Source organism: Suricata suricatta, chromosome 5 (assembly GCF_006229205.1).
Source record: "Suricata suricatta isolate VVHF042 chromosome 5, meerkat_22Aug2017_6uvM2_HiC, whole genome shotgun sequence".
Taxonomy (NCBI): domain Eukaryota; kingdom Metazoa; phylum Chordata; class Mammalia; order Carnivora; family Herpestidae; genus Suricata; species Suricata suricatta.
Window position 1 is genome coordinate 99,032,914 of NC_043704.1, and position 14,434 is coordinate 99,047,347.

The 14,434-nt window shown below is 33.2% G+C and overlaps 1 protein-coding gene across 1 annotated transcript in view; it reads left to right on the forward strand.

Moving 5' to 3' along the window:
• SI (sucrase-isomaltase) overlaps positions 1–8,112 on the forward strand; it is an 82,012-nt gene extending 73,900 nt beyond the window's left edge. Inside the window, 4 exon segments of the mRNA XM_029938748.1 lie at positions 429–522; positions 4,522–4,571; positions 4,826–4,993; positions 7,820–8,112. Coding sequence (XP_029794608.1) covers positions 429–522; positions 4,522–4,571; positions 4,826–4,993; positions 7,820–7,888 — 381 coding nt within the window. The 3' untranslated portion in view covers positions 7,889–8,112.
• Positions 8,113–14,434: the final 6,322 nt, after the last annotated feature.

Sequence of the window (14,434 nt, forward strand, 5' to 3'; positions counted from 1 at the left end):
ATTTCCAATGATAATTCAGTGATTTATGTATGGAAATGTGAAGAAGGCTTTAATGATAAGAAACTTTAAAATGCTGTTAATATATTTCCATGTTTAATGGTCAGTGACAGAACTAGCAGAGAGAAAAATAAATAAACATATCAATAAACCTAATATGGTTTTAACTATTATAAGTGAGGCCCCTTTTGATTTGTTACAATAGATAAAGACATGCATGACATTTTCTTTTAAATGTGAAGGATTTTACGGTTTACATTATTCCCAATAACTCATTACAAAAGGAAAGCCCTTTAATTTTTTTTGTTTAAAACAGTTTATATTCTCCTTAATTGATAATCTTCTTTGTTTTCCTTTGGATACTTATATGGGCCCCATATCATAACTAAACATATGCCACTCTATAAACATTGATTAAAACTATATCTTTTTTTAGCCGACAGAACTACATGAGGCTCATTGCTGCTGCAGATGCTAATCAGACAGCACAGGGATCTCTGTTTTGGGATGATGGAGAGGGCATAGGTAAGCGGTCCATTTAGTAAATAAATGTAATTGATGACAGACATATTATCTCACGCTAGTTTTACGTGTCTACTATTGTACTTTGGAGGCTGAATGGAAGCTGATAATATTATCTAAAGCTAAAATCATTTAATAATTACCTGAGTCAACTTAAAAACTTAATGTACTAAAAGACTTTCATCTTACCCTAAATAGAGTTGATCCCTGTGGTAAATGTCTGGATATCTAAGAGATGTGTGTGGACAGAGATTGTATATGGATCGTGGTTTACTCCTGGAAGTTAGCCCATGCCATTCACATAGACATTCAATATGTATGAGGTCTGCCCAGCTGAAAACCCATGTTCCATGTGCACATGGTGATGCAAAAAAGGATGCCTCTAAAACATGACATAGTCTAGAAACAAACTCAAGTTTGATTCTGTATTTCCTGGCTATTTTTTTGTATTCACTATTTTTTTACATGAAAACTCTAAGGACTTAAACTTAGATCTAGGTTTATGACTGTTTCCTGGGACCAAACTGAACTGCCAGGCCTCCAGCAATGCGTACTTTGCTGACCATTGTCCTCCGAGTCACTTGCAGGAGTTTATTAAAAATGCAGATTCTGAGGACCATTTAATTTCCATTAATTTGGGGAGGGGCCAGGTATCATCTTCAGGTGATGATTATGCTGTAAATTAAACAATGGTTGTAGGTCAGGTTTATTACAGTCATTAATAATGCCAACTCTACTAGATGGGAACTCTGAATATTCACTTACCACAATACATATAAAAACTAACCTATGTGTGGAGCTTTCGTTCTCATGGAGCCTTTAACTGCAATTTAAATAAATTACCTGTGGAAGGGAGATCTTTCATTACTAGCAAAGACAGATATCTTGCATCATCTTAGGTAAATCAGAATTAATATTTTACAATCCTAAGAAATAATCTATTTATTAGTAAATAAGGTATATCAGAAGACTGATAAAAGAATTATATTGTAATAAGCAAGATTCTTAAAAAAACTTTTCCCAATATCTTGTGATTTAAAGTGAAAAATCTACCACTACTAGTTAAAATCTTGTTTTTAGAATCCTGACCTTTGTTAACACAAAAACAGAGGTTGTGCTAAGTTTGCAGCCTTTCTCACCTGGGTCCAGCAGATTGCACTTTGAATTTGCCTACAACTTCCCAATGTTGTAAAGTTGAATCATGCATAAATTGAAACCTTGTCTTGGAATCTTTGAATTTAACTATCTAACAAATTAAATTAACTCCTTTAAGCAGAAAAGAGACAGTGCTCCCCGTAGAAATTTTTCTGTAGCTCTTCTTACCAAAAGAAGATATAGATGAAAGAACTTGGTATTACCTTTACCATATTAAAGTTTCATGGCAGATTTTTTTTAATTACTGGAAACTAACAACATAATCCAGATATTTATTTCTGATCCCTCTATATAAACATACAAAATCGTTTTGGCCAATTATATTTAGGGGTTTTTGGTTATATTGCACAATCTCAGTATGTTTGTTATAATTAAGTACAAAGACTTCAGATAATCCCTTGACATTTCCTGAGTAAACAGCAACAACAATATACAACAAATGCTTAGAGTGTCTGGATTCAGTAGGTCAGAATTTCCAAAGAAGTTTTCTCTCACAGCAAGACCATCAATCTAGTTGACAGGTGCTCATTTCTTTCCTCCTTTAAGTACATTCACATTTTATAATATATTATTTTTGGCTGACATATTTTTTGTATTTCAAAGAAAATCAAAGATAAAATACAGCAGTTCCTCCCTTTCCACAGTTTTGCTTTCTGTCGTTTCAGTTACCCACAGTCAACTGTGGTCCCAAAGCAGATGATTCCCCTTCTGACATAGTATCAGAAGGTTGGTAGTAGTCTAACACTACCTCACAATGCCAGTCATTCAGTCACCTCACTTCATTTCAGCATGTAGTCATTTTTTATCTCACATTGTCACAGCAAGGATGAATATAGCACAATAAGGCATTTTGAGTGTGAGGAAACACAGTCATATAACTTTTATTATATCATATTGTTATAATTCTATTTTTAGTTATTGTTAATCTATTACTGTTCCTAATTATAAGTTAAACTATATCAGAGGTAAGTCTTCTATAAAAATGCATAGTGTATACAGGGTTTAGTACTGTCTGTAGTTTCTGGCATCCACTGAGGGGCGGGGACTTCTTAGAATGTACCCCCCTACACATAAAGGGGGATGGTTGTAAACTTATCTTGAAACTCGTGTATATTAAGTAAATTTTGTCCATGCTAATTAATAAAGTAGATTAGCAAAATCTTATTTTGTCCTACTTATCTTTTTTAAAAAATCTTTCTTTATTTTGATAGCGTGCAGGTGAGGAAGGGGCACAGGGAGAGGGCGAGAAAGTCCAAGCAGGCTCTTCACTGTCAGTGCAGAGGTGGATGAGGGGCTCAATTTCACAAACTGAGATTGTGACTTGAGCTGAAATTAAGAGCTGGACACTTAACTGAGCCATTCAGGCACCCCAGTCCTGCTTATCTTCATGAAATAGATATGTGTACTCTTGACTAAGGTCATATGTGGTATTTTTTTCTTATTTCTGAAAACAACAAAACTGCCCATATCTTCCTTATAGCTACCACTTTTGTGTTCTTTTTTTTTTTTTACCTCATGGTTCTATACTTTAAACAATTGCTCTTAAAAACCTAAGCTATATTTGTATACTTAAAAAGTAAGACTAAAATTTTTTACCTCAAAACACATTTCAAATAAGTCATGCATCCATTAGTAGATATAGAAAAAAGGTTTTAGGAAGAACATAATTTAGTTTTAGTGTAGGAAAAATTAATTGCAAATTAAGTAATTTTCAGAAACTAATTTAATATAATGTTGGCATTTATAAGTTGGAAAAGGAAATTAAAATGTGTTACTTTTTCAATGTTATTTTTTTAAGTTTACTTATTTTGAGAGAGAGAGAAGGTACAGGCACTCACACATGCGACTGGGGGGAAGGGCAGAGAGAGGAAGAGACAGTATCCCAAGCAGGCTCTCATGCTGTCAGTACAGAGTGCAAAGTGGGCTCAGACTCATTAACCATGGTATCATGCATGACCTGACCGAGGTCAAGAGTCAGATGCTGAACCCACATAAAGAGCCACTCCGGCGCCCCTCAATGTTATTTTAACCCTTGTTTCAGTCATACATTTTTCTGTACTTTTGCCTTTCTGTCTTACCCATGCTTGTTTAGTTTTACTTACAAACACAATCTTAGAATTCAGGGAAATCTAGACTTGTCTCCAGCTTTTGTTAATAATTAGTTGATGTACTTTCAGTCATTTATTTTTCTCTGAGACTCATATTCCTCTTCAACCATAAGAATAATAAAAGAAACTATCTCTTAGAGCAATGTGATAAAGTACTTAGAGTTTGACAAACAGTACTTAAATTTTAGCTGTCAAATTATTTTAAAATTTGATTTTAAATATAGGAAATTATTTTTTGATAAATGGATATAAACCCTGTGTTTTATCATTTTTATTTCAGTAGACCTATAATAATCTCTATCAGTTGAATATTCTTCTCAAATGACACTAGAATACGTTACCATCATATCCATTTTCCTCTATACATATTATCATTTTGTCAGTCATCGAAGTGACCAGTAAGTGTCCACCACTATCACCACCCAATTCTGTTCATTCTTGCACTTTTTTCACCCTCCCAGAGGTGTTTAAGGTGATTTTAGACCTGTCACCCTTTAGTGTTACCCTCCTACATGCAAATAAACACACCCCTCGCCTTCTGAAGCCCTCTCTAGTGACTCATCCTTCGTATTTTAGTCCATCTTGGAATATGTTGGAACAAGTTAAACTTAGAGAAGAATTTGGTATGTGTTGATGGTATTTGGTACCCTTTATGCTGGTAAAGAGAAACAAGACATTAGTTTTTCCTATTTTTCTTCTTTGGAAATATAAATATATTACCTTTTTTTTCTCTCTACAGACACTTATGAAAAAGACTTATATTTTCTGGTACAATTTAATTTGAACAAGGTATGTATTCATGCCAGATCATTTGTATGCAATTGTGTTAAATAATGGTTGAAGTTTTATGCCCTTTTTATATTTATTTTATTTATATTTTTCTATTTTATATTTATTGTATAACATACCTCAGTTCAAATACATGAGTAAATAATTTGCTATACTATGAAATACACTTTGGTTAACAGACATATATTTTAAAAGATTTAATTGCTTTTTGAAAATGAAGGGTTTATATTACCTCTTTTTCTGTGTCTTTATAGAATACCTTGACAAGCACTATACTGAAAAATGGTTATGTAAACAAAAATGAAATGAGGCTTGGATTCATCAACATATGGGGGAAAGGAAAGACTTCTGTTAATGAAGTTAATCTCATATATACTGGAAATAAAGTGTCAGTTAAATTTACTCAAGAGGCAAACAACGAAGTAAGTGACAAGGAAAAAAACATTTTTTAATAGAGTTTTTTTAAATGTCTATATGAATGTCTTCTATTTCCTATTCCTAAAGAAAAATAATTATGGGTACTATGACCTATGTTGTTTATTCATTTTCATTAAACTTCCTGAACTATCACCATTATTATCATCCTTAGTAACATATGAATCAACCTGATGGCATGTATGTTACAATTTTCCTGACATAATCTAGGCAAGATAAATTTCCAGTAAGCCTCTAAATCAGTTATCCCTCTATGGTGAAGTGCCTTAAAATTTAATTTTTTTTCAAATATAAAAATGTCTACATTTAATTTAAACATTTAATACGTCTTAGGTAAAATATATTTGGAAATCCTTGCAAGATTTGTCTTTTGGCACTCATGAATAATTTGACACACAGGTATATGAGGATATGGGTTCATATGTGAAATAAGGTATCAGGAGTTTTTGTTATAGTCCCATTGCTGCCAGTAATTAGTTTTTTACTTTGAACAAATAACTTTCAGCCTTCTTTTTCTTTCAAATTCAATAAGAATATGCAACTAAACAATCTCTTAAGCTCCTTCCAATTTTAATTCTGGAATCTATGTTCTGAAAAGGTAGATTTCAAAGAACATATATTCTAAAAAACAGCTAACTGTCATAAATGATCCAAGTATAAGGCTGTGTCTTCACTGCTAAGGTGTGTAAGTACCTTTTGTGTTTACAGCTAAATAAAAACAACTTGCTGTCAATCAACCAGTCTCTTCAGATGATCCTAATTTACAAAATAGCCAGTTGTTTGACTGACTGCAACTTAAAAAATAATAATAATTTCATCGTGGACCACAGTCTTAGGTCCTCATAGATTTTATAAGCATGAGAGATGCAGAGCACCTGATCATTTCATCCAGTTGACATTTAATGCCTGTTCTATTGTACTACCGCTTTGTAGCCAAGTATTATTTCCCCTTTAATAAGAACTATGTCTTAATTACTATTTTGGTATCGAAATAATTTTATTTCTTTAAATTATATCAAGGTTGGGAAGTTAGAGTTTTGTATATTTAATGCCTTTCCTTGGTAATAAAAGAGTGGAGTAACACAGTGTCCCACTCCCATTTTTCTTCTCTTAAAATTTTTACTAGTTTATAAAATTGTATGGTGAGAGCATCACTGATTTAATCCAGTGATATCATATGGCAGACGAAGGAAGTGAGTTCTGCAAGGGGAAAATTAATTTTCCAAGAATAAATGGTTAATGGTTATCAATCACATTAGCAATCCATGTTTTTGAACTGCCAATATTCAATTAAATAAAAAAGGGTGATTTGCCATATATATTTTCTCACTCCTTATTTACTACTACATTGGTAAAAATAAAACTCCAAACTTTTCCTATATTAAAGAGGAAAACGAAGTACAATCAGGCGAACAATGTCAAATAAGGTATTTTAACAGATCAAGTATTTTTTCAAGTTCATTTTGACAAAATATTTGGCATAAAAACACATCATTTGTAAAGAAAAGTTCTTTCCACTGCTACCAGGCCCATTCACAGGAAATTTTAAGTTTTAAGAAAGTTTAACAAGTTTCATTATCATAATGATTCCAAAAGAAGATTTTAATTTTAACTACTATTGAGCAGTTTCTTCTAAACTCATTTAAATAAAACAAATATTTATGAGCACCTACTGTTTTCAACCTTTCTACATATAGGGGAAACTAGAGAGTGGTCAATTTCATTCTCTATTTTGGTTGCTCTTCTCCATAGGTGTGGAAATTATATGCAAAGTATGATTTAATTGCTCTATCAATATAATTTAAAAACATTTTCCTAGCCACAATTATGTTTTGTTGTCTTTTGTAATAGTATTAAAAGCTATCTGACATACTTGCTGCTTTTCAGTTTTGGTAAAAAGGGACTAGGTTCGGTGTTGGTGTAAGTTTCAGATCTGGCTAATGAGTCAGTCTCAGATCTGGCTAATTTATATTTTAAAAAGTTATTTAACTTTTACCTTTTAAAATAGTCTCCTATATAGTGTGGGAAATAAATCCCAGAATGTTGTGCTTTAGGAAAGAATATATTTTATAGAGCCCATATAAAGAGTGCCTGGTATTCAGTAAGCAGTAAAGGAATGTTGACTCTCTTCCTTTTTTTTTTTTTTTTGCATATTTGATAATTGAATCTTTCTTAATTAAGGCACAGAAAGACATGTGAGCATATTTGAGAAAAAGCAATGGGAAGGGCTAACGAAATCATCATATAGTAAAACCATTACAGATGATTGGCTACAGCTGCTTAGTCACCTCCATAATTAGTCCCTACATGGTCTAATTGAGATTCTGTCAAGTGAAAACAAGTAACACAATTGAAATTATTAGCAGTAAACTCAGCACCCTAAACTTTTAGGGACTGTAGCAAAAGAAAGCATATTCTTATCTAATATGTGTGTGTAGGTGACTGGCTATATTTGAGGGCAGGAAGCACAGTGATTTATCTAAGGCATTATAAATAATACCATGACTCAGAATATAGAGAAAGAGTAAAGTAATAGAAGTCAAGATAAATGGTTAATAGTTTTAGATTTTCACAGTCTTTTAACAACCATTCCACCTATCCGAGATTTTTTTTATTTGAATAATGAGTGGGTTGGGTGAGATTGTTAGTGAAATAGTTGTGAGGTCTATGGAATAAAAATTCATTTAAAAAAGGAGAAACAAAGACTATTCTGCTACCATGTGAAAAGTTATTTATGGAAATAGCCTTTGTTAAATAAACAAACTCAACACTGTTCTGACTAAATAATAATTATCATTTTACTTTCCTTTTAGATATTAAACATTGATCTGACCGCGAATAGTGTTACTCTCGATGAACCAATAGAAATCATCTGGTCATGAAAATCACCATCAATTCCAGTTGTCCAAAGGAAATTAACACCTGGATTTAAGGGTCACTGTACTTATAGATTTTCCTTTTTGTTGGTTTCTTATATTGTGTAAAATTTGATTTAAAAAACATCTGTCTATAGTTATTCCACAGGGTACACTGGTATTAATACTAATTTATTCTATTAGTGTGTTCTTGATCTAATTTTTAATATATTTAGCACAATTTAAATAGTTCTAGTTGCCTTGCTAAGTAAGCCAGAAACCATAAACTAGTTACTAAATATATATGTATAACTAAGATATAATTAAAATAAGTGATTAATTAAATGAAATTTTTGTTTAATTGTATACAGTATTTTTTCCAATGTTTAGTAAATTTAAATCAGGTAATAATAGTTGTCATTATATTTAATTATTTCTTAGTATGTACATTTAATTAGAACACAGAAAATAAAATGTACATAGGTATAGAAAATATACATTTCTCTTTATTTTCCAAAAAAAAAAATTGTCTGAGTTTAGGCTGCTGTAACAAATTATCATAGACTGAGTGGGTTAAGGAATAAAAAAATATTTCTCAATATTCTGGAGGCTGAAACGTCTGATCAAAGTGCCAGAATATTTGGTGTCTGGTGAGGACCCTCTTCCTGGTGTTGCAGATGGCCGTTTTCTCCTTGTATCCTCCCATGGAGAAGAACAGAAAGGACGCCAGCTCCTAACCCCATTCATGAGGACTCCTCCCTCAGGACCTAACTACTTCTCAAAGGTGCTATATCCAAATGCCATCATTCTGGAGATGGGGGGTTCAACCAATGAAATTGGGAGGGGCACAACCATTCACTCCAAATTTTTTTAGCTTTTTTTAAAGTAGATTATTGTCAAATTAGTTTCCATACAACACCCAGTGTTCTTCCCCACAAGTGCCCTCCTCCATCACCACCACCTCTTTTCTCCCCCTCCCCCTTCAACCCTCAGACTTTTTTTTCTTTATATTTTTAAATGTTTATTTATTTTTGAGCAGAGAGAGACAGAGTATGAGCAGAGGAGAGGCAGAGAAAGAGGGAGACATAGAATCTGAAGCAGGCTCCAAGCTCTGAGCTGTCAGCACAAAACCCTACACAGAGCTTGAACTCACAAACCATGAGATCATGACCTGAGCTGAAGTTAGACACTTAACTGACTGAGCCACCCACACACCCCACCTTTGCTTTTTATACAGGAAAAAATACTAAAGTTTTTTCTATTTAGTTAGTTAAATAAACCATTCTAACTCATTCATGTGGGTCGCAAGGCTCTAAATCAAGATCTAAAATAGTATTCATTAGAAACTTTAGATTTCCTTGAATTTACCTAATCAAGTAATATCTGTAACTTGGATATGATTCTTTTCTAATTAAAAATTAAAACATATAGTAGAATATTTAAGACAACTCACAACTCCGAATACAAGGACTCAGGAAACAATAAGAAGGATAAAAATGGCTATTATTAAAAAGACAATAAATAACAAGTGTTGAGGATGTGGAGAAAAGAGAACACTTTTGCACTGTTTGTGGGAATGGTGGAAATTGGTGTAGTCACATTAGAAAACAGTATAGAGCCTCCCCAAAAAATTGAAAACAGAGCTATCACGAGATATAGGAATTCTACTTCTGGGTATTTATTTGAAGAATACAAAAATATTAACTCAAGATGTATACACTCCGTGTTCATTGCAGTACTGTTTACAATAGCTAAATTATGGGAACAAGCTAAGCATCTATTAATTGATAGATGAATGGGTAATGAAATTGTGGTATATACAAACAACAGAATATTATTCAGCCATTAAAAAGAACGAAATCTTGTTTGCCATTTGTGACAACATGGTTGGACCTTGAGGACACTATACTAAGTAAAATATGTCATAAAGAGAAAGACAAATACCATATAATTTCTCTTATATGTAGATACTACAAACAAATAACAAGTTCATAGATAACAGTGAACAGATTGTTGCCAGATGTGAGGGAGAGATGGAAGAGAATATGAAAGAAATAGGAGAAAAAGTCAAAAGATGAAAAAAAAAAAAAGAAAAGAAAAGTGAAAAGAGTATGAAAAGGAAAAAATGTTATAATGGAATATTTAAGACAATTCATACCTCAGTATACAAGGACTAGGGAAATAATAATAATGACAAAAATGTCAATAATAATGATAACAACAAAAATAAATTGAGTTTACTTCTAAGAAACATTATAGCAGTTAAAAATTTACAAATAGATTATAAATTATAAAATCAGGTGCTGGTAAAGAATCCACAATCATTACAGATGGGAGCATAAATGAGTATAGCCATTTTTAAATGGCAATCATGCATTATCAGGTAAAATTAAGTTTGTTTATTCACTATAACCCAGAGTTCTACTCTTGAGATACTTTTATAGAGATGTGCAAAGAGGTATAAATAAACATATTTGCTGCTTGTTGAAAAAGAAAAAATTAGTCATGCACTGCTTGGGGTTGGCTTGGCTCTAAGAATTAACCCATGGTGTTTTTCTATTGGAAATAAATATTTTCACAGATATCTGACCACAGTGGAACAAGACAAAAACAAGTCTACTCCATAATCATTTTTGAGGATGGAAAAAATTAAAAAAAAAAACCCTCTGCAAATTAAAAAAATACCCAATATTTGCTTCTCTGGACAAACAGGAGTGATCTGTGTTTTTGTTTTTGTTTTTTGTTTTTTTTATCAGTTGCAGCTGTAGTCTTATTCCATTCCTTCCATCTCCTAGAAAAAAAATTTCCAATTTAAAAGTTTCACTTTTGAGCATGGTAGCAAAAGAAGTGGAAATAGTGTCTGTCCTAATAGAGCTCTTAATGTCAATAGTCTTCACAGATCTTAAGTCACTTGGTAAGAAGAAATTTCGGTATCCACGATGAAGTCAGTGAAAACATGTTAGCTTTAAACATAAAGCTAACTTGTGTTATTAAAGTTGAATATAAATTTAATTTTAAATATAAAGTTAATTGTGTTAAAAATTGCTCTATTACTCCGGCAATTGTATTTAGTTCTCAATGTGATATTTCATATATGAGAGTATGAAGGCTTCCAGGTGTGTATTTTAAAAGGGAATGATAAGTAATTTGTGGCTGTTCACATAAAAATGAGACTCCTATGCTTGTCTCTCCTAAGCAACCTGAGTCATCTATACCTCTGCTCTGTACCACTGCCATTTCACCTTAGAATGTCTTCCACAGACACTAACCTCCTCTTGTCTGGGCAAGGAGGAACTGATTTCCTCAGGGGAACTTCGACCTATGAAAACAATGTTTCCCACATTAGTTTTCTACTGGGTTGTAAAAAACTTATCACAAATCTACCAATTTAAAAGAATTCAACTTTATTATTTCAGTTTCCAATGGTCAGGAGATCGGTCACAGGCTTAGCTAGCTCCTCTACTCAGGGTCTCACAAGGCTGAAATCAAGAGGTTGCCTGGGGTATGTTTTTTGTCATCCTGAGGCTAGACTAGGAAAGAATTTACTTCCAAGCTCACTTAGGTTGTTGGCAAATTCATTTTCTTGCATCAGCAGGACTGACAACTTGCTTTCTTGATGGTGGCCCGCTTTAGGCTGCCCTCAGCTTCTTGATATTACCATCACCTCGTAGTGGCCACCCATAGTTCCTTACCATGTATACTCCTTAACATTGCCACTTACTTAGCATGACAAGAAGAATCTCTGGAGCAAGTCTGCTAATAAGGTGGAGTCTTGTATAACATAGCATAATCACGGGAATTACATCTCATCAACTTGCCATATTCCATTGATTAATTGACAGTCCTGTCCACCCTTAAGGAGAGAATATTACACAAAGGTGTGAATTCCAGGAGATGATGCTTATGGGAGTCATCTTAAATTCTACCTGCTATACTCTTAAACTTATCCATATGCCAATCAGAACACTATCAAACTGATTGATATAAGGATTCACCAAAGATTCTAAAAACCATACACTAAAGACATATGTCCTTACTTGACAAGCTATTATAAGCACTCTAATAATCAGTTAACAAGTATTTACTGAGTACCAAATACACATAAAGATATATAAGACATCATGTTGGCATTTGGAACCACATTTCAGGTGGAGACAGAAACTTAATATGTACTGGCAATCAGGTTCTTATTCCTTAAAAGCCAGCATATATGATCAACACTGAAATAAAAGTGTTCAAAATGAGTATTATACAATTAAAAACTGTTTCACTGAGGGGTGCCAGGGTGGCTCAGTTGGTTAAGCATCCAACTTCAGTTCAGGTCATGATCTGTAGTTCACAAGTTTGAGCCCTGCATCAGGCTCTGTGCTGCCAGCTCAGAGCCTGGAGCCTGCTTCAGATTTTATGTCTCTCTCTCTCTCTCTCTCTGTCTGCCCCTCCCTGGCTAGGACTCTGTCTTTCTCTCTCAAAAATAAAAGCATTAAAAATGTTTAAAAATAAAAATAGATTGTTTCACTTAATATATAATATGTTCAAATTATGATGCTTTACCTACTTAATATAACTTTTCTTGCTTTATGTTCTTGCTAGTGAGATAGTATACAAAATACAGAATAGTATGGACTGACTGTTTTGAAATGCAGCCCCCTAAGGAGCTCTAACATTTGTGCAAAGCCTTCCCTAGATAAATAAAGAGAAAGATATAGCAAACTGACTCTTCGACCCCACTCTTATTTCATCTGTATTAGCTCTGGTTTATATGAATTATGTATTTGGTTACCCAATGAACATAAGATTGAGATTCAAACAGATGAGTTTAAATTTGGCTTCCAACATTTAGTGGTGTGACATGTACTGGCTAGTATCTGCTGCAAAATCTTGGTCAATGTCATTGTTCATAAGTAGTGACTAATGGCTGCGTTTCAAAACACACAAGTTATCTTATAAAGTAGAAAATATATGGTATTCAATATCTTCCCTAGGGATTCACAAAATCAATGTTGAAAATCTGATTTAAGAGCTAAGAAGATTAATTTGGTAATGATTACATGAAGGAGACTTACTCTGCAGTAATCCAAAATAAAATGATCTCTAAGTTAAAAAGCCTTATATTTTAGATTTCAAATCCCTCCTCAGTCTATTTTCCCCCTGCTAGTTTTTGTTCAGATCCCCAATGTTTCTAATCTGGATACATTTTTTAGACCTTCATAAATATCTCTTCTTGCTTCCACTCTCATTTCCTCCAGTCTTTCCCAATTACCGCACAATGCCGAAAAAAATCTAAACTACAAACACCATTTTATTTTATTGTTCACATTTCTTCAGTGATTCTCATCAAATAAAATCCAAATTCTAACCATTATGCACAAGCTTCTATCTGAAAAATTAAAAAAAATACAAATATGTAAAGTTCTACTAACATGACAAAATTAAATATTTTGGAAAGAAATACCTTATTTTAGATAAAGAGGTTTAATTTTAACTTTATCTCTCACACTCACTGTTTCTTCCTCCCTCACTACTTAAAATGCTGTTTCTTTCCACCTTATTCTGTAGCAAATTCCTATTATCGTGTTATAGTTAAGTTTCACTGTCAAATTAATGGGCACCACTTTCTTTTCTTTTTTTTTTTAAGTTTATTTATTTATCCTGAGAGAGAGAGAGAGAGAGAGAGCAAGCAGGGGAGGGACAGAGAGAGAGGGAGTGAGAGACTCCCAAGCAGGCTCCATACTAACAGTACATAGCCCAATGTGGGGCTCAAAACCATTAACTGTAAGATCATGATCTGAGCCAAGATCAAGAGTCAGGCACTCAACTTGGCCATCTAGGCACCCCAATGGACATGATTTTCTAACTCTTTGAAGCAAAAAATTTCCTCTGTGTTTCCATAGACCTGCCTGTATCACATTAACTTGAAACTGATATTGACTATTTCTATGTTCCAACTAGATTATGGGCTTTTGAGGCCAAAGATCAGGGATTGTCTCTCATATTCCATTGTCTGACTCAATAGATAGCAGTAGATACTAATAATATGTTGAATAAATGCAAAAAAAAGAGAAGGAAGTTAAAATTTTTATTAAGTGCTTAATGTTTTAATGGTAGAGAAGCTAAATCATCTATTAAGGCTTTTTCCAGTGGCCAGAATCAAAAGACAATAAAATATAGAGGAAGAAATATCAGGTCTTACTTTTTTTCTGGTTCCAGAAAATTGCCAGTAAAAATGACAAAGGTTTGGGACTGGGGGGAAGCAATCTTGTACCATTTTCCCAAGTACACTATTATAAAAGCCCAGAGTGAAGAGAAGGATGGATATTTATACTACAGGGTGAAAAAAGAAGAATGAAGAATTTCTGACTCCGTACCCTCTAGGAATTTGGGGAGGAAACTGATTTTCAGCATAGGCCCAACAGGAAAAATGGGAAGTTGTCAACTTGCAAAGCAAAGATCTAGCTTGTTCTCCTGAGATTCTTTTAGTTCCTGAGTAGTAAAACTGTCTCATTGTGCCCAGTGATGCAGGGAGATAATCCCAGACTTCTTTTTTTTTTTTAATGTTTTATTTATTTTTGATAC